Genomic DNA, 27,938 nt, shown 5'->3' on the forward strand with positions numbered 1-27,938 from the left:
TTATCTGCCTTTTAGATATAGTCAATAAATATTCGCTGTTCTAACACTATGTAACATATAGAGACTAATATCAGAGGAAGACAGTTACTTTCTGAAAAAAGGTATAATGAAGTTATTTTGAACTGTAAGGAAAATTCAGTTATTTTGAGAGAATATTTTAATTGATGGTGTCCATGGCTGGTAATAAAGGCTATAATAACTTTATTAGAGGTTACTTGTATTACAAAACACTGAAGGTTAATCAGTGGTGAAGCAGACATGGAACAATGTCTGCATTAAGCTGATTTTGTGGATATTTTCATCTCCTGGCCATATGGATTTGGAATTACTTTGGACATATTTTTAAAGAAGGAAATGAGTAGATGAATGATAACTCTTTTATTACTCAACATAGCTTGTGTTTGTGAAAGACAAAGTTCATCAACTTGTTTTAAAGAAAAATAAAACTGTGCCAAACGTAATTTGTTGAGGGCTCAAGAATTGTGAAATTATCCCTAACCAAAGTTTGTAATTTCTATAGGTAATAGCTCTAGCAGATGCAGTTGAGGAAAACCAAGGCAATCTGTTCCAGTCATTCACCAGGCTGAAAAGTGCCACCCATCTGGTGATTCTGCTGATCGGGCTGTGGCAGAAGCTTAGTGCTGACCAGATTGCTATTCTGGAAGCAGCATTTCTGCCGCTACAGGAAGACACGCAAGAATTGGTAAGGACCCATATGCCTGCAGTAGGAACAGCCAGTGTTGTTGAAAAGATTTTGGTTTTGGAAAGATGTCACATGGCTATCTGTGCTTTCTAAGGTATCGAATGGAGCCTTAAGATTTTGTTTTGTTTTTTACAAAATGCTTCTTTCCTTTGCTTTAAATGATAATAAAAGTGTCAAATGAGGACTTTTTTTACTAGAGCTATTTTAAAAATAGGTATGTAGTCCTTTTTTATGTGGTATTCAGTCTATTTTTTATGTGCTCTTCAATCACTTAGAAGCCAGGGAAACAGTCATTTGACAGCCTGAGTGATGGCAGTAAACCTGCAGTTTAGCTAATCCTTTTCCTTCAGAGAAAACAGTTCAGTCATTTCAGCTTGTTCAATGTTCTTAAACTTAAGTGTCACTTCAAGGGTTAGAGAGAGCTAAGATGGCCTAGCTATGACAAGACTTTCTTACATTTATAGAGTTCTTTAAAACAGTTTATAAACTTTTTGCCTTCAACCCTAGAATGGGCAGTTTGGAATGAAAAGGGGGGAAATAAGAGTGATATTTGAATTTTTCACTGAAAGATTATTTAAATAAAAACATCTTGGATCCTTTGAATCACAGAGGTATATATAACCACCAGGTGCCATTCTGGGTGACTTTCTTAATATCATTTTTTTTACTGATATGTTATAATTTTACATAAAGGTGGACTTTGTTGTCACATAGTCATACATGTGCATAACAGAATTTGATCAATTTCATTCTCTGGTTGACTTTTTCTCTGCTTTTATTTACAAAAAAATGATATATAGTTTAGAAATTAGGGACCCTTGAACTTAGTGTTTTTTCAAGGGAAAACTTGTTTCAAATTCATTTTTAAACCTAGATATGAGGACATGGTACCAAAAATAATAGCACTGAAACTATATTTTTTAGGTGCTTGCCAGACAATATCATAGAGAAAATTATGTCATAGAGCTAGTTAAGGTACTGTCTTCATCCCCATTTCACATATGGGAAAATTAGTGTATCAGTGAAGTTTCTTTCCGAAACTAGAAGGCAACAGAGCCAGCATGGATCTAGGTCTGCTTGCTTCCAAAGGACATGTTTTTAACCAGCACATCCTATTTTAGTGAAAAGAGTCCTGAATATTATTTTGAAAATCACAAGTTTTGTCAGCTGAATCAGATTTTCTACAGTTGGGTCTAAGAATTGTCAGATGATCAAAGGAGGAGGAGGAAAAGGAGCTGTGTTTAATAAAAGTGTAATAAATAAATTAGAAAAAAGCAGATTACATTTTTTTTTTTTTTTAGTGGTAAGTGATATAAGGAGATTGCTAAAATACAATTACAACTGAAATTGACCTTTGAGAAGCTAGAAATGGAGACACTTAACTGCAACAATAGAAGACAAAGACTGCAATGGTTAGAATTATATTAATAAGAATGGTAACTATTATTTATGAACTCCAATTTAGTAGTCAAAAAGATTTAGATTATCTCAGTTCCTGGTTCCAGTACTTAATGGCAAAAATCACTGTGGTCCAGTTTCTTAACTGTTCTAAATGTCTGCTTCTATCGTTGTAAGATGAAAATAATAAAAGGACCTACCTAGTAAGTAATGATAGGAAATTAATGAGATCATTGAATAGTGTGCTGAAGGTTAGCAGTTGTTATTGGAACGGGTTTGCACATTTTATGTGTATCATTTACGAAATTTTGTGCAAGGTGGGTCTTCCCACCTTTCCATGGTTATTTGTCCCTGTCCCCAGTATACTTAAGAGCAAGGATAATGTCCTATTCCTTTTTATATTGTCAGTACCTGGTACAAGACCTGAGCACAGCACATCAATATTTGTTGGGTGGGTGAGTAGAGGAAAATGGTAACAGTTACCAAGGTGACCTTGCAGAACAGACACAGAGGATGCAGTCCACAGCAGGAGGAAGCAGGGCAGGGCCAGCTATAGAATTTGTAGCGCTCGGTGCAGAGGATAACATGGTCCCCTTGTTCAAAAAGTGGGGAAAAGTGCTGAAGTGCTGTAAAAACAGATGTGATAGTCTCCTTATCCTTGGTTTTCACTTTTTGTGATTTGTTACCTGTGGTCAACCATGGTCAAAAAATGTTACTATTTGTCTTGATTCTTGAGAGAGAGAGAGAACATGTGCATTCATATTGTTATGGCATATGGTTATAAATGTTCTATTTTATTATTGGTTATTATTGTCAGTCTCTTACTGTGCCTAATTTATAAGTTAAACTTTATCAGAGGTGTGTGTGTATAGGATAAAACAATATATCTAGGGTTTGTACTATGTGAGGTTTCAGGCACTCACTGGGGGTTTTGGGACATCTCCCCTGTAGGTAAGAGAGGGACTACTATATTGAAAACAAAGCTTCCCCCACTTTTTTTCTGCAGTCTCTTTTTCAGCTTGCCATAGTGCTTTTTGTTGTTGTTGTTATTGTTGTTGTTGTTTTTGGTTGTTTGTTTGGTGCTGGGGGTTGAACCCCAGGGGTGCCTCACCACTGAACTAGATCCTCAGCCCTTTTCATTTTTTATTTTGAGACAGGGTCTTACTTAGTTACCGCAGGTCTGACTAAGTTGCTGAGCCTGGCCTTGAACTTGCTGTCCTCCTTTCTCTGCCTCCTGAGGTTATAGGAGTGCACCTCCATGCCTGCATTGCCATGGTGTTTTTATTTACTATTTCATGTCCTTCTAAGAAAAATCAAAAATTTAAATTGTTAGCATAAATTTTACCACTGTTCTTTATAGTGAGCAGTGCCAGTTTGAAATGCAAATACGAGGGCATTATGCTCATATGCACATTCAACAAAATTGTGCAATTCATATTTCATAACTTGTGCATATAGATATATTTTATTCCTACAGAACTGTGGAATTGCTGCACAAGATTTAACTTTCGATTTCACTTGTTGATATGTACCACGTACCAACACTTGGAAGAGGAACTCTGTGTGGCTCCAGCTTCTCTTTCATTTCGTGTTATCATTTTCAGTGTAAGTGGTTGAGTGATACAGGGAAGAAACAGGAGTAAGAAGGAAAAGAGTGGGCTTCCTCAGTCACTCATATTTCTTTGAACGCTATTGAATTCTTTCATCATTTGACATGTTTTCTGGTTCCAGTGACAGCCTCTTGAGCTGTCAGTGTCCCTGTTTACTCAGTCCAGACACAGCACACCTGCCTCATCCTTGCTTGAGTGTCCTCTTCATCCTGGGACCACGGCACTTCTGAGGTTTCCAGGCTGTATGTGAATGGGACAGAAAGTGGAGATGGGGCATGAGGCTTCCCTTCTCATACACAGGTTCCATTGCCCCATCAGACTTTGTCTACAGAACACATAAAAGTAGTAAGAATTTTAAGATGGTGACAACAAAACATTGAACTGGACAGAAGTTTTCTACACACAGGGATCTGTGTGATTGAGCAGCTCCAGTGCTTATTAGGAAGCTCACCCTGAAACCTGGACGAGCTTCCTGGAAATCAAGGTTCTAAATGTAGGAAATGATTCCCAAGAGAGATTGTGGTATTTCCCACTCCAGTGATGGTTAAAAGCAGCCTCTTCTGTCTGGAAGAATTTAAATAAGTGTGTTCATCCCTGTAGCAGGTAAGTGGGCTTAGTCTCTTCTCAGGGCCCCTTTCTGCCCTGCATCCTCTGCAACCTCTGCTGTCATACCTCCCAGAAACATGTAGAGGAAAATACTTTCAACTCTCTTCCGAATCCGGTGAGATTAGAAAGTGTGCATACTTGTTATGTCTATTGGAGTTATTAATCAGACAAGACATTTGATAAAAACATAGCTTGGAGAAGAATGAATCAAAAAAGACATTTTAATACTGCTTGTTATGCTCTTCATCTTTAATTAGGTTGTGGTATTCACTTTGGGCTTCTACTGTTGAGACAGCTTATATGTCTTGAGAAAAAAGGAATCCTTTTTCATTCTTTAAGAAGTATACATACAGCATGTGGTTTTGACATGCTCATGCACAGTCCCCCACATTATGCCTTTAGACCCCACAAATAAATGTTATGTGATGGGTATCCCACTGAGATGTGAAAATGAAATATGCAAACCTGAAATAACTTGGAAGGAGGGTGAGGCAGGAAGAAAGGAGTCTCTTACTAGAATGTTGAAAATATATCCCATATTGAAGTTATTATGATACCACAAAAATCTGAATGTAATTTAGATGGTTTGGTTGAGGGTAGATGGCAGAATACATGTTGGGGGAAACTTTAGACATGTGGACAACATTTTCAGAAGAGACTCAGCTCAAGGTCAGATGTCCCAACATGTATTGAGAGGTAGAAGAAAATGTTCAGAAGATATTTTATTTACATTTCAAACAGCTTTGCATAATGATTTGTTGTGTTGTTGTTTATATGGCATGTATCAAAAGGCAGGCTAAATGCAGTAGTAAACTCTAGAATATTTTCCTTCTAATGGCATCAGCTTCAGAAAACAGAAATATTTAGAATTTACTATTGCTAATGAAAATATAATGCTCTTTGCATTACATTAATCAATATTTTGTTTAAATACTATTGCATTTGGAATAAGATTCATCATTGTTTTCTTTGACCTGTCTTTTTTGGGAATGCTTTTCCATTGTTGTCACTTTTCAGTACTATATTGGAGCAAATAAATGCTGATATTACATAGTATTACATATAATTTTTTAAGGTGCTGAAATTTATGTATACCAGATGTATTTTTGTGAGATATCCCCTTTTCACTCTAAGAAAAACATTAAATGGTCTACTTGGTATCTCCAAAATGAGCTCTTAAACTCAGTTCCATTATTGGACTTGATAGTCTGTAATTGTCACTACCATCTTCATCTTCTGATGAAGTTTTGTGAAAAATAATTTTCTATGTGATAGGGTAATTTTTTCTTTTTTTTTGGTGCTGGGGATCAAACCCAGGGCCTCGTGCATGCTAACTACTATCGATCTACAGTCCTAGCCCTTGATAGGATAAATTTAAAGTGAACTGTTTTCATACCTTTCAAATTAAGAACTAAGGATATTCAGAGTAAATTCTCAGTGCAGAATGTAAATACTGCTATGACCCACTACTTGAATTTCTTTAGAAAATATTTTATCTACCAAAGCCATTGAGGACAGTGTTACTGTTTTGATTCTGAAAGAGTGTTTAATTATGGCACAAGACTTATCTCCCTCCCATGATACCACACAGAAGCCCAAAACCACCATATGTACTTCAGGATTGATCTAATAAGAAAGCTCTTTTATCTAATTATATACTCTATGAATATTAATTGAGTGCCTAATATTGTTTGAGGCAGTACTCTAATACTGCATGCCTCAGTAAACAAAGCAGACTAAGATCCCACTCATTGTGGTTTTGCTTCAACATTACCAGCAAACATTCTAGTCCCACGTTGTCCAATATGGTAGCCACTTGCCACATAGATATTAAATAAAGTGAAATAAAATTAAAATATCACTGACTGTATTTCACCAGTTCAGTAGCCACATGTGTTGAGTGGTCACCACATTGACAAGCCTGAATATAGAACATTTCCATCATTGCAGAAAGTTCTTTTGGTCATCAAGAGAATTAACTTCAGCACTTTGATAAATGAAAGTAGGAATGGATACTGACATTAAGTTCTGCCATGATATTTTTACCACTAGTCCCTGTTTCTAGTATCTTAGGGTCAGCATGGACATGTGTACAATACCCAAACCCTTTCCCAGGAATAGATTTCTCTGGAGAGATTTGTAAACCTATATAAAAGGGAGACAAGAAGTCAGCACATGTGCTGCTAATCTCCCTTTGCTATGGTTTGGAAATGTCCTTCGAAGTTCCATATGTTGAAGGCTTGATTGCCATCTGCTTTAGTCACTAACAGGAGCCTTTGGGGGACACCATGTATCCAAACTATTAGCACCAGCCCACCATCAAGGAGCAGTATAAATATTTCCAAGTGGACTGTGTCAGGTGCTGTTGGGAGATAGTGGAACCTTTAGGAGGTGGAGCCTATTAGAAGGAAGTTAGGTTATTGGGAGTTCTTTTGCTTCCTGTCTGTGCCATGAAGTCAGCAGCTCCTCCACCTCATGTTCCCACCATGATGAACTACCTCACTAGAGGCCCAGAGGCAAAAGGGCCAAGTGACTATGGGCTGAAACCTCTGAAACTGTGAGCCAAAATAATCCTTTCTGCCTATAAACCTTTTCCACCTGTAATCGACTTTTAAAGTTGATTATCTCAGTTATGTTGTTATAGTGATGGAAAACTGACTTTCCAAAGATGACTTTGGCAGACATTGTAATCATCATGAATTCTTTCCTGTTTAACTTGCACATGGTCTCTGGATACTTTTGAATACAACATTCTAGGTGGTTACTTCATTTGGAGTTGGTATGTGGATGAATCCTCTTATTTCATCCAGCAAATGGCAAGAGAGCAAAGAGGAGCAGTATCAACATTTCCAAGTGGGCTGTGTCAGATTTCTGTTCTTATGTTCCTTTATGTTCACTTGATTCTGGAGGAATCTCTAAGAAAAGAGCTATAGCACACTGGTTTTGGGACCTGATTACATAGAATCCTAGAGTTGGAAGGACTATTGGCACATTGCATAGCATTTTGTTTGGATTTTTCTAAAGTACATTCAATATCTTCAGTAGATATTATCTAGTATTTAAAAAAGAAAAACTTGATTGTGTTCTTAAGGGCTTAATAGTTACCTTCCCTAGTATTGAACTTTAAAAGTCCCTGGGAAAATTAGGATGGAAATTTACTTTCAGTGGGGGGAGGAGACTTGGACCTCCAGCCTTACTTTTGATTGATTATTCCTTTTACAAACTGATATGAAAAGAGTGGCGTATTTTTAACATGTTCAACATGGTTCATGTGAGAAAACAGATGTTTATAATAGGAAATCCTATTGTGTGGAGGGACTTATCAAGGCTCACTTACAAGGTTTAAAGACTTTAACGTCACAGGTCAGATTTGATGTAAGGGCCATTGTGCCTGCTGTCTAGATTGAGTGATGACCGAGATGGCTAATCATTACCATTATTAATGACCTTTTCTTAAAAGGCAAACAAGAGGAGGAAGTCTGGTGTCAGTATTAAGCTCCCTTTATGACTGTTCAAGTATCATCACAATTAAAACTGTCTATGGGAACATAGTACAGAAAGTAAATATTTTGGTAATTCCCATGATCCTAGCCAGCAAGATAAACATGAAATAATTAGTTTTTTGTTCAGAATGGTCATTTACCCTGTGTCATAGTTGCTGGTTAGATGCAACTGCTTTTAATAAGTTGTATAATATTCTACCTCACTGAAGTTGAATATAACATATCTTAGCAAAATGATGACTTTCTTGCTGTTTTAAAAACTAAAATGACTGTGGTACATCAGAATAGGAGCCAGGCAGAAGACACTGCATGTGTTGTAACTCATAATTTTTAAACTTTGTTTGTATATATAAAATATGAAATAGTGCTTTGCTGGACACATTTAATATTATCTGGTCATTTAAAAATAGGGAAACTAAATAAATGAAGAATTAAAGCTTTATTCTTCTGGTATGACCCCTCATATCTTTTGTGAAATAAGGTGGGACTTAAATATAAATTAACTAAATAAGCAAAATTCAAACAGCTGCAGTGAGGAGAATAATGATTGTCTTCTTCATAGTGCTTACCATTTTGACTCCTGGTTGGAAAGGTGATTATATTGATTCAATTTCCCTAAAATGCCTTTTCCTGACCTAGTTGGAGTCTGGTAATTACAAATAGAAGATTTTGACATTTCTAAGACAATATATTCTTTCAGAAATTGGTGACTTTCCTTTAAAACCAGCTTGCCCTCTGTGCTATAATCACATGCAGTTCCTTTTCTCTCTGCATCTCTATGTTTATTCCGCCACCCTGACCTTCTGGTGTTCATTTGGAAATGTTTCTGGGGAAACCCGTTGTCTCAGGCCCTTGTTTTTCCACCTGGCTTCCTGTGGTGGCATCTGCAGCAGCCTTTCTGCCCCTGTGTGAGCAGTGGTAAGCCTGTGTCTCTGCTGGACTCCTCTGGCATGATTGCTTCAGTACTTACTGTTGCTCTCTTGGTTATCGTGTTCAGTTTGAACTCTGGTGCTAGGTGTGTGGGACTCTCAGTCACTTGGTTCCACCACATCTTATTTCGAGAAATTATTTTCTATGTCTCCCAGCTTCCCCCTTCCCCTTTCACTCTGGGAAGACTGAGTTTCTATTGGACATGCAACTTCTTTCCATCAAACCAGGGCTGGTTTTTTCTTCACTGCAAGTAGTATCTGCTGTTTACCCCTCTGTCCCCCGTCTTTTAAGAGGCAGATCAATTTTCATTTCCTCCCTTTTATTTTGGCTTCCATTTTCTTGTGAATTTCACCCGGAGTTATGACACAATTTAGCTCATAGTACGCTCTAAAATTGTCATATGTGCTTGTCTTATATTTCTTATAAAATACAGATTTTTTTTCACATTTCCACAGAATTAAAGCAATTAAGCATATAGTCATATGTAAGCAATCTAGGGATTGCTTGATATGCCATTTATTTTCATAATGTCTTACATAATTATAGATGCTCTTCCAACAACTATGCAGTTTTTTAAAATTATTGTTTGAAAAGGAAACCTATTACCTCCATTTATAAATATTTTGGGGTTGTATAAAAGAAAAACTTCTCTCCCATATAGATGTTAAAAGATACAGACAGATTGATAGCTAGGCATGACACATATGCAGTCATGTGACATTCGACGATGTTTTGGCCAACAGTGGATTGAATATACAATCATGGTTTCATAAGACTGTATAATTTGGTGACATGGTAGCTATCTTAAGTTTGTGTAAATGTACTCTGCAATGCTCACATGATACAGTCACCTCATGACATGTTTCTCAGAATGTATCCCAGTTGTTAAGCTGTGCATCATTGTATATTCATGAATATATTTATTCATAGATTCTTACAACTAAAAAAAGTAAACACAAAAATTTTCAACATTATCAGTGATGCATATATGCAAGTGAAAGCTACCATTAAATACACTTCATTTGTATTGATTTAGCCAAATTTGTTGATAAATGGTCCAATAAACATGTAGTAAAATAGACATACCCATCTATTTCTGGTACAGTCTTTCCAGAGAGTACTTTAGGAAAACGTGGTTTATAAAACTAATCCTACATCAGATCTAAGTCAATGCACTAAAAGAAGTAAACTAAAATCCATTTGGTACCATAATGTTTATATTTATAATTATGAAGTACTGAAAACAACCTTAATGCTAATAGTTGGAAAATAGAAGCTGAGTTTATCATTTAAATAGAATACTGTGCCATACTGGGTTCAAATTTCTTTTTGAACAAATACTTAAATAGTTCTGTGTCCTTTGGCAAGTTGTGGGACTCCTGAGTATTGGGTTCCTCATCTGTATAGTGGTGAACTCGTCCACACCCTAAGCACTGGTTCTGCTTTGAAGAGAGGGGAGAGTGTCCATTGAGATTTGATGTCAGCTTGTTTACACTTTATATCCTGACTGAACCAGTAAACAAATGGTACAGAGGAGGAACACCATATTAAGAATGTGAGTGAACTTGGCTCTCCAGTGTCTTACTCTCACAGTGTGATGAAAAACAGTCTGCAGAATAAGGCATCAACCAGGTCAGAGGAGTGCAGAACCACGGGCTCACATGCTTAGGTTGCGAGCTGTTACTCGAAGAGGTCCTTTCTACATTTCAGGTGTATCCTTTTGGGGCTGTTGCTGCTTTTTTTTTAACCACATAATCTGAACTTCATTAGCTTTAGCTGTGGCCTACGGTAAATGATTTACTGAAACACAATAAACATTTAAAATATATATATATATATATATATTTACACTAAGGTTTTCTTCTTCTTCAATAAGATATCCAAATATATGTAACATCCAAATTATATATATATTTTTTATTATAAACAAATGGGATACATGTTGTTTCTCTGTTTGTACATGGAGTAAAGGCATACCATTTGTGTAATCCCAAATTACATTTTTTAACACAAAATAACTTAAAGTTATATCTTTTGTTTAGCTTCAGTGAACTAGACCACACACTGAGCCTCCCTTGAGTATTTTCATCATCATTTCAGATTCAGGGTTTTGGTGTTTAGTTATCTATGTCTTCTGGAAGATGATGATGATGATGATGATGATGATGATGATGATGATGATGATGATAAACCAGAAGTGCTAAATCATATTTTAAAAAACTGTGACCTGGGTTGAGGGGTAGCTTAGTGGTAGAGCATGTGCTTAGCATTTGTAGTGCCCCTGGGTTCAGTCACTCAACACTGCCAGAAAAAAAAAAAAAGAAACATACAAAAAAAAAAAAAAAAAAAAAAAACCCTATCATTTCATTTGGAAACTTTTCAAAGGTTCGGGATTTCATGAGGATACCCTTTACATACCTCTTAAGGTTTTGTGAGAAACATTGAGATAATGTACATAAAATGCCAAATGTGGTACCTGGTGGGTACTGAGAATTGGGAGTTATTATTACCACTGTATTACAATAATAAGATGCCAAGCACTTTAACTTGTGGCATTATTTTGTGAACCAGTTAGGAAAAACAAAAATAAAAAGAGAAATACTGCCAATTAAACTATAATGTAAGTTGAAGATTTTTAATAATAATTGAAGCAGCTCTTTTGGGCACAAGTATGCTTGTGCCCAAATAGGAAGATATGTCTAAGCAACATAAGCCTATTAAGGTATTCCTAAAACTTCTTTGCCTTTAAAATTTGATTCTGCTAAATCACCTTCACACCAGGTCACTGCCAATTGAGCTTCTCCTCACAGCCTGGTCTATGTGCCAGGAAGGCTAATGTCGATGCACTGTTTCTTAATGACTATGACACTGTTGCCTCCATGACATTTTTTTCTGAGCCTCTGATATCCATTCTGAAAAATGTTCTTCTTAACTTAAATAAGTTGAAGCATGTTGCTAAAAGCTAAGCAGCTTAAAGTAACAGCAGGACATTTTAGGCAAATTCATATTTACTGTTCTAATTATAGTCTTGCATGATACACTAATTAATCAAATCACATCTATTCCAGAGATTTGACCATTTTTTCTGATTTCAGTTGTACTTTTTGGCATAGGATAGTCATATATGTGCATGTGTCCCATTAACAAAGCATAACATAGTTTTTTCTACCTGTGGGTATCTTCTTGTCTTACATTCTGGGAAGCACTTAGATTTGCTTTGTAAGAAAATATGGAATTGCCGTCAGTCTTCTCTCATGAATGCTTGCTTCAGGAATTCCAAGTTTATACTTCCAGCTGCTCTATTTTCATGCCTTTCTGTGCACACAGTAACGTTTTTGTTTCAATGACAAGTCATAGTGTAATTTTTAAAGAAATTTTAAATGGCCGTTCAACAGGGCAGTATGAACATTACACATCAGTGGAAGTGACATTAAATGAACAGCTGAGATAAAGGCTGCACATACACAGGCAGTAATAACTACAGGATGACTGAAGACTGAAGGCAGTGCTTGTCGATAGCACTCAGTGTTAGATACATCTTCAGGGATGTTAAAATGTGTGAATATGTATGGGTGTATGGTGAGGGATGTCTCAAAACCAGTGGAACATAACTATAAGCAGAGTAAAAGAATTGTAATGATGTTCTTCTTTTATTAGAGGGACCTTGCAAATAGATTAAATTTGGGGCAGGAAGTTATAATAAAAGGCAAGTTCTTGATTTTGCATCTGGGAGCAGGCATCCTTGACCAGAAGCACATTTCATATAAATAGAAAGAATCTTACCAGTTGTTGATTTTTGAAGAGAAAGCCACAAGAAAAGTGTGAAGAATAACGAAGATTTGGTTTCTATTGCTATCATTTTTAATCTGGCAGATTATATAACGTAGTTATGAAATGTAAGTTTAGATCTCACTGATAAGTAGTTTGCAAGAACCACAGGAACACAGATCTTTTCTCCACCACAGTGAATAAGAATTTGCAGGTGAAAACCCTGATATTGTTAACAGGGGTATACTTCACTCTTTGCATTTGGAATGGTGAAATTTCCAGCTTCCTAGGAAATAAAATCTAATGTCTATGCTTTAATGGCAGTGGTTAGTTGCTTTCTAATCCATTGGGTCTGAATTCAAGGTCATAAACATTTCCATATAGTTTTTAGCAATCTCAGAATCAAGTCCAATAAACCTCTATAATTAGAAGATTCCTGTTTTGTAAAGAAAAAAAGGAGACAAATTAAGCACACACATCTATAAGATGGACCTGCCTCATGAAATTCAAAAGAATGTAAGAAAACTAATTTTTCTTGAGCAGTAGTCGATGCTAGGCAGTGACCAGTAACTTTAAAAAATTTTTTTTTATTTTTACATACTGCATTTTGATTCGTTGTACACAAATGGGGTACGACTTTTTTTTTTCCCTATGGTTGTACACGATGTAGATTCCCACCATTTGTGTGATCATGCATGTACATAGGGTAATGATGTCTTCTCATTCCGTCGTCTTTCATGCCCCTGCCCCCTCCCCACTCTCATTTCCCTCTACGTAATCTAAAGTTCCTCCATTCTTCTCTTACCCCCCCAACCCCCACTCCCATTACGTATCATCATTCACTTATCAGAGAAAACATTTGGCCTTTGGTTTTTTTACTTATTTCGCTTAGCATATTCTCCAATTCTGTCCATTTACCTGCAAGTGTCATTATTTTATTCTTTATGACTGAATAATATTCCATTGTGTGTATATATATATGTATATACGTGTGTGTGTGTATATATATATATATATATATATATCACAGTTTCATTATCCATTCATCTATTAAAGGGAATCTAGGTTGCTTCTACAATCTAGCTATTGTGAATTGAGCTGCTATGAACACTGATGTGGCTGCCTTACTGTAGTACGTTGAGTATAAACCGAGGAGTGGGATAACTGGGTCAAAAGGTGAGTTCATTCCATATTTTCTGAGGAATCTCCATACTGCTTTCTGGAGTGACTGCACCAATTTGCAACTTCACCAGCAATGTAAAAGTGTGTCTTTTTCCCCACATCCATGCCAATGCTTATTATTGTTTGTGTTCTTGATAATAGTCATTCTAAGTGGAGTAAGATGAAATCTTAGGGTGGTTTTAATTTGCATTTCTCTAATTACTAGAAATGTTGGACACTTTTTCATATATTTGTTAATCTGTATATCTTCTTCTATAAAGTGTCTCTTCAGTTCTTTAGCCCATTTATTGTTTGTGTTCTTTGTATTTTTGGTGTAAAGTATTTTAAGTTCTTTGTAAATTTGGGAGATTAGTGCTCTATCTGAAGTATGTGTGGAAAAGATTTTCTCCCACTCTGTAGGCTCTCTCTTCACATTCTTGATTTGTATTCTTTGCTGAGAATAAGATTTTTAGTTTGAGTCCATCCCATTTATTGATTCTTACTTTGATTTCTTGTGCTTTGGGAGTCTTGTTAAGGAAGTCTGACCCTAAGCCAACATGATGAAGACTCGGGCCTACTTTTTCTTCTATTTGTTGCAGGATCTCTGGTCTAATTCCTAGGTCCTTGAACCATTTTGAGTTGAGTTTTGTACAGGGTGAGAGGTAGAGTTTTAATTTCATTTTACTGAATATAGATTTCCAGTTTTCCCAGCACCATTTGTTGAACAGGCTATCTTTTCTCCTTTGTATGTTTTTGGCTTCTTTGTCTAGTATGAGGTAACTGTATTTATGTGGGTTTGTCTCTGTGTGTTCTATTCTGTATCATTGATCTACCTGTCTATTATGGTGCCAATACCATGCTGTTTTTGTTACTATTGCTCTGTAGTACAGTTTAAGGTCTGGTATTGTGATACCTCCTGCTTCACTCTTCCTGCTCAGGATTGCTTTGGCTATTCAAGATCTCTTATTCTTCCAGATGAAGTTCATGATTGCCTTTTCTATTTATGTGAATGTCACTGTGATTTTAAAAGGAATTGCATTTAATCTGTATAGCACTTTTGGTAGTATGGCCACTTTGACATTATTAATTCTTCCCATCCAAGAACATGGGAGATCTTTCCATCTTCTAAGGTTTTCTTTAATTTCTTTCATTAGTGTTCTGTAGTTTTCATCATAGAGGTCTTTCACCTCTTTTGTTAGATTGATTCCCAATTTTTTTTTTTTTTGAGGCTATTGTGAATGGAGTGGTTTTCCTAATTTCTCTTTCAGAGGATTCATCACTTATGACCAGTAACTTTTGATACATTATCTCATGCTCACTATATCCCTTTGAAGAAGGAGGTGTGGCAGATACTGTCTATGCACCACCCAAGCTCTTCACTTTTCCCCATTCCTGAAAGCTTCTACCTGCTGAACCCCTGCAGTTTTATGCCTGAGGACTTCTTTGCTGTGGCAGAGGTTATATAGCCACCATGCTCAGCCAGTGACTGATGGGATTTGGTAGATTAATACTTAGGTCCCTTCTAAATACCATCTCCCACAGTTGTCCAGCAGGACTGAACGGCAGTTGCCTATAGTGGCACCTGCTCAATAACACACCCTTTGTTGACTTCTACCCCTTCTCCATCTCACTTCCCCACTCCCCAGTGGCACTTCTCAGATCAGTTCTCAGGTAAACTGCTACTTGCCTCAGGCCTACTAGTTGCAATTTGCAGAAGGGGAAATATGCCTAAGCTCACATATCAAAAACATAACAGAAAAGATTTGAACCCAACCTAAGGGACTTCACAAAAATGATTAATCTGATTTGCTTGAGGAACCTTGGACCAACTGATCATATTGAATTTTAATTCTTCTCCAATTTGACTACTTTAACAAGGATAAGTATGGATTTATTGTTTTGTATTTATGTACATACCTGAGCTGGATTCTGTCCTAAAAAATGCTGACAAATTTAATCAATTTGTGGTTTGATTCACATGACACTAAAATGAACTCAAACTGTATAATCAATTTTTGCCCCAAACCGATCAGAAGATGATTTATTATTTTAGGCAAGAGTAAAGACTTTCTGTTTTGAATAACGCTTTTTTATTTTTTAAAATTTGTTCTTTTTGGATATACATGACAGTAGAGTGTGTTTTGACATGTTATACATACATGGAGTGTAACTTTCCATTCTTGCAGTTGTATGTGATGTGGAGTTATACGAAAGTTATGTTCATTCATTCTGCTGTCTTTCCTACTCCCATTCCCTCACTTTTCCCTTCATTCCCCTTTGTCTAAGCCAATGAACTTCTATTCTTCCCCTCCCTACCCTACCTTGTTGTGGGTTAGCGCCCACATATCAGAAAGAACATTGAATAACTTATTTGATAAATATTTCTTGATGAAAGAGGGCTGGCATATGGGGGTTAAAACTAATTATCCCTAAAGAACTTTATCTATACCTTTCTCAATATATTTCATTTCTGTATTGTTATGTTTTTAAGGTTCTCATCACTGAGTGTAAGGTACTTGAGGGTTAAATCCATATCTGATTCACCTTTACTGATTTTTTTAACTTCACAGTATTTAATGTAATGTTTTGTACCAGTTGGCCCTAAATATTTTTTCAATAAATTAATGAGTATAGTATTCAAATTAGTGCTTTATTTTTGAGAAAATACATTTAAAATTAGAATCAATATAAGGATAAACATACCACCTTATAAATAATTACAGCTTTGAGATTTGAGCTTAATTGCTCTGAAAAAAATGACAGTAATATTGAGTGATATACAGCATTCATTTTGGATACTATCCTTTTTATCCAGACTTGAATTCTGTTTGAAGAAAGCAGAAATATGAATTCTATGTAGATCTTTCTGTAACTGTTTCATATCCATTGGAAATTCTGATTTAAAAAAAGAAGTAGGTAGCCACATCTTAAAATAGTGAAGCTTCTGGGTGATCCTGAAAAATCTGAACTAATTAAAAGGAGAAGAGAAAAAGAAAAGTATCATGTATTACTTTATACTTTAATCGTGGTTTCATGTATTTTTGAGTTTGAATTTGGTTATTTTTCTCCTTGAGTTTGGCCATTCCTGTTCTTTGAGTTTGTTAAACAGCGTTGTCAGTGGGGGGTGATGCCTGTAGTTTGCTCACATGGTGGTTATTTAGTGCTTGGTGTCTCTTGACTAGGACTATTGTCAGATATTTTGGTACTGGGTGGTCTTTTACCCCACATAGCTTATGATTTGATAACAGCAATAGCTTCTATAAGTCATCTCAATAATGCAGTCCCTGTATAATGAGCATCTATGACTCATCAGAATCAAATCTGACCATTGTTATGTTTTCGGGAGCCATGACCTCCCAAAGCTATTCTCAGATGTCAGTTTCAGTAGTCTGTGCAGGTACTAAGAGCTTTGGTGAACTCTTCTAAATGTTTGACTCAACCAAATGGACACAGATCACTCTACTTTTTGATTACGCAATAAAACTTCATTTAATCATATGCAGGAGGATTTCATATGCGGCCTAGAGGGTGGCTGCATTTCATGTTGCTCCAGGACTCAGGATTCAAAAGAGGAGAAATTGAGAGACTTGGGACCAACTCAAAGCAGCCGGGTGAGTCTCTCCCATTGGGGAGGCGTCCCGGATGGGACGGTGGTCCCGGAATGCAGGGAACTTTGTGAAGTAGAGCTGCCAGCGAGACGCCCCTCCCCCCACTGGAGCAGTGAGCTCGGACAACTGGGAGTGTCGTAAAGGAGGCTGCTCAGCACAGCGCTGGGTCTCGGAGCAACCACTGGGGCTCCAGCGGCTGCCCAGGGGAGGAGTGGCGAGGAGAGCTGTGTGGACTCAGGACACCGGGGCCTGCCCTGAGGAGGAGGAGGAGGAGCAGTGTGGCCGCTTGGATTCGGAGTGACTATACCAGAGCTACAGGGAGTTGCCAGAGGAGAAGCCGCGCAGAGAGCTGTTTGGACTTAGAGCGACGCTTCTGAAGCCCGGGGCCTGCCCTGAGGACGAAGAGGAGGAGGACGCGGCCGCTTGGATTTGGAGTGGCTATACCAGAGCTACAGGCGGTTGCCAGAGGAGGGGCTGCGTGGCGAAGTGTTTGGACTCAGACCACTTCTGAACACCAGGGCCTGCCCTGAGGAGTAGGAGGAGGAGGAGGAGGAGGAGCGCAGCAGGGCGTTTGGACTTGCAGTGACTGCATTAGAGCTCCAGGCGGCTGCTCAGAGGAGAACGCGAGTGGTAAGTTGTTTGGACTTAAAGCGACCGCTCCTGAACACAGGGGGGCTGCCTGGAGGAGGAGCGCGGTGGGTCCCTTGGTCTCGAGTGGTCGCACCAGAGCTCCGGGCGGTTGCCCAGAGGACACGTGCAGCGGGTCATGTGGATTCAGAGCCGCTCAGAGTGACCGCTCCTGAACACCAGGGGGGTTACCTGGAGGAGGAGGAGGAACAGGGAGGGTCATTTCGACTCGGAGTGATTGATTGCCCCGGGCTACGGGTGGTTGGTGGGAGGAGGCACGCAGTGAGTTGCTTGGACTCCCAGTGACCGCCATAATACTGGGCGGCTGTCTGGAGGAAGAGGTGTGTGACGAGTCTCTGGGACTCAGAGCGATTGTACGGGGCCCCAGGTGGCTGCTCAGAGGAGGGGCCGCATAGCCAGGTGATTAGGTGCAGAGCAGGGTCCCAGGATCTAGGAGGCTTCTTGGTGGAAGAGCCGCACAGAGACAGGCTTAGGGGCGGAGCGAAGGTCCCAGGACTGCGGGCAGATTCTCTGAGGAGGGGCAGCCTAAGGAGATTCATCTGCGAAGGGTGAGGCTCCCAGACCCAGGAGGTAGGGCCGGGCCCCTGGGAACTTTGCAGAGGAAGGCAGCCCAGCCCAGGCGGTAGCTGTAAATTGAGGGGAACCTCTAGGAGGGAACTGACCAGCGAGACCTTCCCACCGGGTGAGTCTTCCCTGCCGGGTGAGGTTTCCCCACAAGGACGGTAAAACCAGAGACACAGGCCCAAACAGGCCTTGCCTCAGCCCGCAGCCTAGTTCCCCTTTGGATGACCATTGGTCAACAAGTGGAGGCACCTCTGCCCACTAGCAGGGAATATACCCCACCTGAAGGCCACCACTCCTAGAGAGGCAGATTCCTTGTGGAGCACCACATTATCAACTTCCTCCAAGACTTCAGCCTACTGAAGGCTCAGAGGGGATATATATAGAAATCTTCAGGGACATTGTAAGTCAATAGAGGAAATCTACAATATCTCAGCAGTCCACTGATACCTGAACAATATGAGAAAACAAGGAAAGAAAATGCTGCAAACAAGTCTAGATGTTACATCAATAAAACCCAATGACAGCATGGCAGAAGAAATGACAGAAAAGGAGTTCAGGTTGTACATAATTAAAATGATCAGGGAAGCAAACGATGAGATGAAAGAGCAAATGCAGGCATGGAATGATCGCACCAATCGACAGTTAAAAGAGCAAATACAGGAAGCAAAAGATCATTTCAATAAAGAGTTAGAGATATTGATAAAAAACCAAACAGAAATCCTGGACATGAAGGAAACAATAAACCAAATTAAGAACTCCATAGAAAGCATATCCAGTAGGATAGAACACCTGGAAGACAGAACCTCAGACATTGAAGACAAAATATTTAACCTTGAAAACAAAGTTGAACAAACAGAGAAGATGGTAAGAAATCATGAACAGAATCTACAAGAACTATGGGATATCATGAAAAGGCCAAATTTAAGAATTATTGGGATTGAGGAAGGCTTAGAGAAACAAACCAAAGGAATGAACAATCTATTCAATGAAATAATATCAGACAATTTCCCAGATCTGCAGAATGAAATGGAAAATCAAGTTCAAGAGGCTTATAGGACTCCAAATACACAAAATTACAACAGACCCACACCAAGGCACATTATAATGAAAATGCCTAACATACAAAATAAAGACAGAATTTTAAAGGCTGTGAGAGAAAAGAACCAAATTACATTCAGGGAAAAACCCAATACGGATATCAGCAGATTTTTCAGTTCAGACCCTAAAAGCTAGAAGGGCCTGGAACAACATTTTTCAAGCCCTGAAAGAAAATGGATGCCAACCAAGAATCTTATACCCAGCAAAACTTACCTTCAAATTTGATGGTGAAATAAAATCCTTCCATGATAAACAAAAGCTAAAAGAATTTACAAAAAGAAAGCCAGCATTACAGAACATTCTCAGCAAAATATTCCATGAGGAAGAGATGAAAAACAAAGAAGCAAATCAGCAAAGGGAGGAATTATACTAAAGGAATTGTCAAATAAAGGAGGAGCCAAGATGTGTCAAACAAATAAGCAAAATTTAAAAAATGAACCAAATGACCGGGAAACCAAATCATATCTCAATAATAACCCTGAATGTTAATGGCCTGAATTCATCAATCAAAAAACATAGACTGACAGATTGGATTAAAAAGAAAGATTCAACAATATGTTGCCTACAAGAGACTCACCTCATAGAAAAAGATACCCATAGACTAAAGGTAAAAGGATGGGGAAAAACATACCATGCACATGGACTCAGCCAAAAAGTTGGAGTATCCATCCTCATTTCAGATAATGTGGACTTCAAGCCAAAGTTACTCAGACGGGATAAAGAAGGTCATTTCATACTGCTTAAGGGAAGCATAAATCAGCAAGATATAACAATCATAAACATCTATGCCCCAAACAGTGGCTCATCCATGTATGTCAAACAAATCCTTCTCAATTTCAGAAATCAAATAGACCATAACACAATAATACTAGGTGATTTTAACACGCCTCTCTCACCACTGGAGAGATCTTCCAGACAAAAATTGAACAAGGAAACCATAGATCTCAATAACACAATCAATAATTTAGACTTAATGGACATTTATAGAATATACCATCCAACCAAGAGCGAATACACTTTCTTTTCAGCAGCACATGGATCCTTCTCTAAAATAGACCATATATTATGCCACAAAGCTAATGTTAGCAAATACAAGAAGATAAGACACTAGCATGTATTCTATCAGATCATAATGGATTGAAGTTAGAAATAAATGAAAGAGTAAAACACAGAAACTATTCCAACATCTGGAGATTAAACAATATGCTATTATATGATGAATGGATAACAGAAGATATTAGGAAGGAAATTAAAAAATTCTTAGAGGTAAATGAGAACAAAGAAACATCATATCAAAATCTCTGGGACACTATGAAAGCAGTACTTAGAGGGAAATTTATTTCATGGAGCACATTTAATAAAAGAAGTAAAACTCAACAAATCAACGACCTAACACTACAGTTCAAAGCCCTAGAAAAAGAAGAACAGACCAGCACCAAAAGTAGTAAGAAGACAGGAAATAGTTAAACTCAGAGCTGAAATCAATGAAATTGAAACAAAAGAAACAATACAAAAAATTGACAAAATAAATAGTTGGTTCTTCGAAAAAATAAACAAAATTGATAAACCTTTAGCCACACTAACAAAGAGAAGACGAGAGAAAACCCAAATCACTAAAATTCGGAATGAACAAGGAAATATCACAACAGACAGGATTGAAATACAAAACATAATTCGAAGCTATTTTGAAAATCTATACTCCAACAAAACAGAAAACCTCGAAGACATCAACAGGTTTCTAGAGATATATGAATTGCCTAAACTGAACGAGGAGGACATACACAATTTAAATAGACCAATTTCAAGTACTGAAATAGAAGAAGTCATCAAAAGCCTACCAACAAAGAAAAGTCCGGGACCAGATGGGTTCTCAACCGAGTTCTACAAAACCTTTAAAGAAGAGCTTATTCCATTACTTCTCAAAGTATTCCATAAAATAGAAGAGGAGGGAACCCTCCCAAACTCATTCTATGAAGCCAATATCACACTGCTACCTAAACCAGACAGAGACTCATCAAGGAAAGAAAATTTCAGACCAATATCCTTAATGAACATCGACGCAAAAATTCTCAACAAAATTTTAGCAAATCGCATACAAAAACATATTAAAAAGATAGTGCACCATCATCAAGTGGGGTTCATCCCAGGAATGCAAGGTTGGTTCAACATCAGGAAATCAATAAATGTCATTCACCATATCAATAGACTTAAAGTCAAGAATCACATGATTATTTCAATAGATGCAGAAAAAGCATTTGATAAAATACAGCACCCCTTCATGCTCAAAACACTAGAAAAAATAGGGATAGTGGGAACATTCCTTAACATTGTAAAGGCCATCTATGTAAGCCCATGGCTACTATCATTCTAAATGGTGAAAAGCTGAAAGCATTCCCCCTACAAACTGGAACAAGGCAGGGTTGCCCTCTTTCACCACTTCTATTCAACATCGTTCTTGAGACTCTAGCCAGAGCAATTAGACAAACCAAAGAAATTAAAGGGATACGAATTGGAAAAGAAGAATTCAAACTATCCCTGTTCGCTGATGACATGATTATATATTTAGAGGAACCTGGAAATTCCACCAGAAAACTCTTAGAACTCATAAGTGAATTCAGTAAAGTAGCAGGTTACAAGATCAATGCTCATAAATAATGCATTTTTATACATAAGTGATGAATCTTCAGAAAGAGAAATTAGGAAATCTACCCCATTCTCAATAGCCTCGAAAAAAATAAAATACTTGGGAATCAATCTCACAAAAGAGGTGAAAGACCTCTACAATGAGAACTATACAACACTAAAGAAAGAAATTAAAGAACACCTTAGAAGATGGAAAGATCTTCCATGTTCTTGGATAGGAAGAATGAATATTGTCAAAATGGCCATACTACCTAAAGTGCTATATAAATTCAGTGCAATTCCAATTAAAATCCCAATGACGTACCTTACAGAAATAGAGCAAGCAATTATGAAATTCATCTGGAAGAATAAGAAACCCAGAATAGCTAAAGCAATCCTTAGCAGGAAGAGTGAAACAGGGGGTATTGCAATACCAGATCTTCAACTCTACTACAAAGCAATAGTAACCAAAACGGCATGGTATTGGTACCAAAATAGAAAGGTAGATCAATGGTACAGAATAGAGGACACGGACACAAACCCAAATAAATACAATTTTCTCATACTAGACAAAGGGGCCAAAAATATGCAATGGAGAAAAGATAGCCTCTTCAACAAATGGTGCTGGGAGAATTGGAAATCCATATGCAACAGAATGAAACTAAACCCATATCTCTCACCATGCACGAAACTAAACTCAAAATGGATTAAGGACCTCGGAATCAGACCAGAGACCCTGCATCTTATAGAAGAAAAAGTAGGTCCAGATCTTCAACATGTCGGCTCAGGACCAGACTTCCTTAATAGGACTCCCATAGCACAAGAAATAAAAGCAAGAATCAATAACTGGGATAGATTCAAACTAAAAAGCTTTCTCTCAGCAAAGGAAACTATCAGCAATGCGAAGAAAGAGCCTACAGAGTGGGAGATTATCTTTACCAATCATACTTCAGATATGGCACTAATCTCCAGAATCTATAAAGAACTCAAAACACTCTACTCCAAGAAGTCAAATAATCCAGTCGACAAATGGGCTAAGGAAATGAATAGACACTTCACAGAAGAAGATCTACAAGCAATCAACCAACATATGGAAAAACGTTCAACATCTCTAGTAATAAGAGAAATCCAAATCAAAACCACCCTAAGATTCCATCTCACCCCAATTAGAATGGCGATTATCAAAAATACAAGCAACAGGTGTTGGCGAGGATGTGGGGAGAAAGGTACACTCATACATTGCTGGTGGGGCTGCAAATTAGTGCAGCCACTCTGGAAAGCAGTGTGGAGATTCCTTAGAAAACTTGGAATGGACCCTCCATTTGACCCAGCTATCCCACTCCTTGGCCTATACCCAAAGGACTTAAAATCAGCATACTACAGAGATACAGCCACATCAATGTTCATAGCTGCTCAATTCACAATAGCCAGACTGTGGAACCAACCTAGATGCCCTTCAATTGATGAGTGGATAAAGAAACTGTGGTATATATATACAATGGAATATTACTCAGCCATAAAGAATGATAAAATCATGGCATTTGCAGGCAAATGGATGAAATTGGAGAATATCATGCTAAGTGAGATAAGCCAATCTCAAAAAGCCAAAGGACTAATGATATCACTAATAAGTGGAGGATGACACATAATGGGGGGAGGGAAGTGTTAGTGTTAGGGTTAGAGTTAGGGTTAGGGAGGGGGGCATGTATGGAGGAAGGAAGGACTGTATAGCGGGAAAAGAGGGGTGGGAGGGGTAGGGGGAAGGGAAAAAATAACAGAATGAATCAAACAACATTACTCTATGTAAATTTATGATTATACAAATGGTATGCCTTTACGCCATGTACAAACAGTGAAACAACATGGATCCCATTTGTTTACAATAAAATAAAATTTTAAAAAAAATCATATGCAGGTTATCCTTGGGTAAAGCAGCTGATCGAGATATGGGTTCTGTGAACATAATAATTGTGGCCATAAATTTTCTAGTGGAAGAAGTCATTTCTCAATCTCAGTATAATAAAAGGAGCCTAAGCAGATCTGTTCACTAAAGATTGAAAGATATACATGATGAAATGGGAAAAAAAGTGCTTGGTAGTGTAGTGGTCAAAGGAATGGAACTTATAGCCCTGGATTCCATTACCACTCCCACTGTTAATAACTATGTCATTTGTAATGAAATACCTTACATCTGGAGCCTCACTTGGAGATCATGATCATAATACCTACCTCATATGGTAGTGGAGAGGATGAACTGAAACTCAATTTGTAAATTTCTTAGCACATTTTCTAGCATACAAGAGGTCCTTACATTAAAAAGTGTTGTTTTACTCAATAATCTGAAGCTAGGTAAATACTGAAGAGTTCTTATTCCTTCCACAATATGCAATTTACAATTAAGGTACAAAGATTTATTTGGGTTTATAATGACCCTTCATACAATTATTTTTACTTATCTTTGTTAAGCATTGTGTGATAGAATACAGTACAAAGTAATGATCATGTTCTGTGAATCAAACAAATAACCAGACTTTTTAGAATGAATCATTTACATCTATTCAAGAGGAAATTTATTTCCCTTTAATTCAGTCTTTAAAAGATAAGTAAATATGATATATAGATTGTTTTGCCTTCAAATATTTAATGTTAGACAGGCGTTGTATATGAGAGTCTTCTCTCCTCAACTGAAGCCTGGACCGTGGCCAGTCTCCATTTGTTTCTTCAGATTGGTCTCCTTTTTCATCTTTTTTCTTTCCTTGAGAATTAACTGCACATTTGGAAGTAAACAGTGCTGTGGCATTTTGTGAGTTTTCCCTATACTACTATTGTTAAGGATGTGGTCGTATTTCTACTATAAACAAGTTTGCAGGGGTTTATAATTTGAAAAAAAATATTTAAAGATGTTGCTTTGCACATCAGATTTCAATGTTATACTTCTATTTTTTTATTTAAAAAGAAAGTAGGATTGAAGCTAGAGAGGAAAAGTAAAAGAAAGGTGTATGTGATGGGGGAGAATCTCATGAAAATCAGAGGGAAGTCAGTAGAATAGAGGAAAGAATCACCAGGGGCAAGAGGTGAGGCAGGAGAGGGGAAGTGCTGGGGAGCCAAATTGGCCAAATTATCTTGTTATATTGTGTGCATGTACTAATATGTAACAACAGTGACCACCATTGTGTACAACTATAATGCACCAATAAAAATGTGGGAAAAAGATAGGATTAAATATATTTGCTTGTTCCATATTGTGTTCTAATTAAGATTTCAGAGTGCATTACCATCTTTGAAAGATTGACAGAGTGAATAATGTTGTTCCTGTTTTTATGGAGACCTCAGATATACCTCAGAAAGATTAAGTGAAGGGGGCAGTGAAGGTGAATGAGGGTAAGTCGGAACCCAGAAGGGGCAGCTATCTTCAACTTACTTGTTTTAATTTACAGGTGGTCTGGGAATATTCTCATTTTTTTTTCCTTTGGTTGCTTTGATTGATACCCTAAGGAATTAATTTTATAAACTTAGTTAGACTTTCTGCTTTTTTACTGTTTCTGATAAACTACTTGCTTGGTACTGGTATAGACACAGTGGCCAGTGGAGACTAGCAGGGTAGGTAGAACAGAGCAATCAGAAACTCAGCTGCAGCTCTCTGGTCTCCTAGTAGTAAAAAACATAACCTGTTTGACTTCTGTCAGGAGGATTAGAATAGGCAAGGCCAGGACCTTGAATGTAAAGAGCTGATGGTAGAAACAGGGCACACCTGCTTATCACACTGGTCCCCACAGGCATCTGGGACCCTCATGGAGTATAGGAGGCTTTTCACAAGTAGGTGAAACATGGAAGTTGAGAACTGGGTAGCCTTTTGGGGGTACCCACAGCAAGTAACTGAGAATTGGAGAAACAGGTAATAAGGCCACAGCCTCTGAGTCCAGTTCATTGGAGAGCATCTGGCAGAGCAAGGCAGCCCAGGCTGTCAGAGTGACACTTTAAGTAGGCTTCCAAGAAAGGAACTCAGGTAGAGAACTAAGACATAAATAAAGTTCCCACAGTCAGCTTCATGTTGCTGTGACAAAATACCTGAGATAAATAGCTTAAAAGGAAGAAAGGTTTATTTTGACTCATGGTTTCAACATTTCAGTTCATGATTGTTTGGCTCGGTTTCTTTTTAGCCTGTGGCAAGGCAGAATATCATAGTGGTGAGCACCTGGTGGAACAAAGCTACTCATCTCATGGAAACCAAGAAACATAGAGGTAGAGAGAGAGAGAGAGAGAGAGAGAGAGAGAGAGAAAGGGGGCTATGCCCTTCAAGAGCATGCCCCCCATGACCTATTTCCTCAACTAGTTCCACCCCTGAAGTTTGCACGACCTCCCAATCATGCCACTAATTGAGGACCAAGCCTTCAGCACTTGAGTTTTGAGAGAACATTAAGATACAAACCATAACAGTGGGAGTAGAGAGAAGGTCTTGGGAGTGCAGGGAAAACCCAGTTAGCAATATTGGACTAGACAAAGTGAACACATCCCTCCCAAACCTAATGAATAAGTTAATTTCCAGTACTGACAAGAAAGTAAAGTAGAATAACACACACATTTAAATTCCTTTCTGCCTTCAGTTCTTCCTTTTCACACCTGCTATGTTTTCTAAAAGTCATACACAGGTCCACTGAGATTTTAGAGATACCATGTAGATTTGAGAACTAAAACTAACCCAACTCTCACTGAAGGGCATATGCTTAGTTCCCTTCCGGATATTTTTGGTAATATTTTCCCCATATTAAGATTTACTTTCACTCTCGTATATGCAGCATTAGAGGATGAGTGAGGTATGTGCATGTGAGGCATGTAGGTATGTTTAGATGTGGGCTATAAATAAAGGTGAAGGACTTAGACACCAAAATAGCTTACCTTTGCGGTACTTCTCACAAGTAGATTCTAGATTCCACACAGTTTTGTTTAATATTTCATTCAGTAAGTATGTTACACATTGGATCAATGAGTTACCATATTGTAGTTTTATGTGACTAAATTCTCATTTCAAAGGCTCTTCCTTTGTCTCATAAACATTCTCTTTTATTATTATATTTGAATTTATGTTGCAATTCATGCCTTGCAAATAACTCTATATTTTAGTAGCAATCTCTCTGAAGTATTGGCATTATATTAAAGAAATATCCTTGCCAAATACCTAAATATGTCATGATTTTTTTCTTGATTTGCAAGTTGGCAGTAGGCAAAGAAATTCTGAAGAGGTAGTTCTATGCTAACTAAATTCTATACCTACTTAAATTATCTAATAAGCTACTGTAATCTATTTACAAATACAGAAGTTTGCATAGATGAATAGCCTATAAGAGAGTGAAAACTGTTTTAATGCTGAAATGACCAGAGGATACAAAGGTCAAATTATACTCAAAGGATTTTTTCTTCTTATACTACAGAACTCTTTTTCAAAGGCTCCAAAAGCAACTTGAAAATTGTCTTCTCCAGTGACCTCTAGGTTACTTTTTTTGTCTTTACTTGTATCATTTCATTATTATTGGGATGTAGAATCAATTTCTGATATTTGTCTAATTTAGATTTTGGTAGTAGTGGAGAGATATCTTTGTAGTAACTAGTGATTTATTATTCTTCAATGATTAGAAAACTGTTTTTGCAGTCTTTGAGGTCTTCTTGAAAGGATTTTCCAGTCATTTTAAGATCATTATTTATTTCCTAATTCACGTAGTGC

At 37.6% G+C, this 27,938-nt stretch overlaps 1 protein-coding gene across 8 annotated transcripts in view; it reads left to right on the forward strand.

Moving 5' to 3' along the window:
- The window catches only part of BBS9 (Bardet-Biedl syndrome 9), a 457,168-nt gene that overhangs the window by 361,154 nt on the left and 68,076 nt on the right, over positions 1–27,938 (forward strand). For 7 of the 8 annotated variants that reach the window (XM_079152332.1, XM_079152331.1, XM_079152330.1 and 4 more), the window contains one exon: positions 521–703. The exons of the other annotated variant lie outside the window; for it this stretch is intronic. In XM_079152332.1, the coding sequence (XP_079008458.1) occupies positions 521–703 (183 nt within the window). The remainder of the gene's footprint in view (positions 1–520; positions 704–27,938) is intronic. 8 annotated transcript variants of the gene reach the window in all.

Source organism: Sciurus vulgaris (assembly GCF_902686455.1).
Source record: "Sciurus vulgaris genome assembly, chromosome: 8".
Lineage (NCBI taxonomy): Eukaryota > Metazoa > Chordata > Mammalia > Rodentia > Sciuridae > Sciurus > Sciurus vulgaris.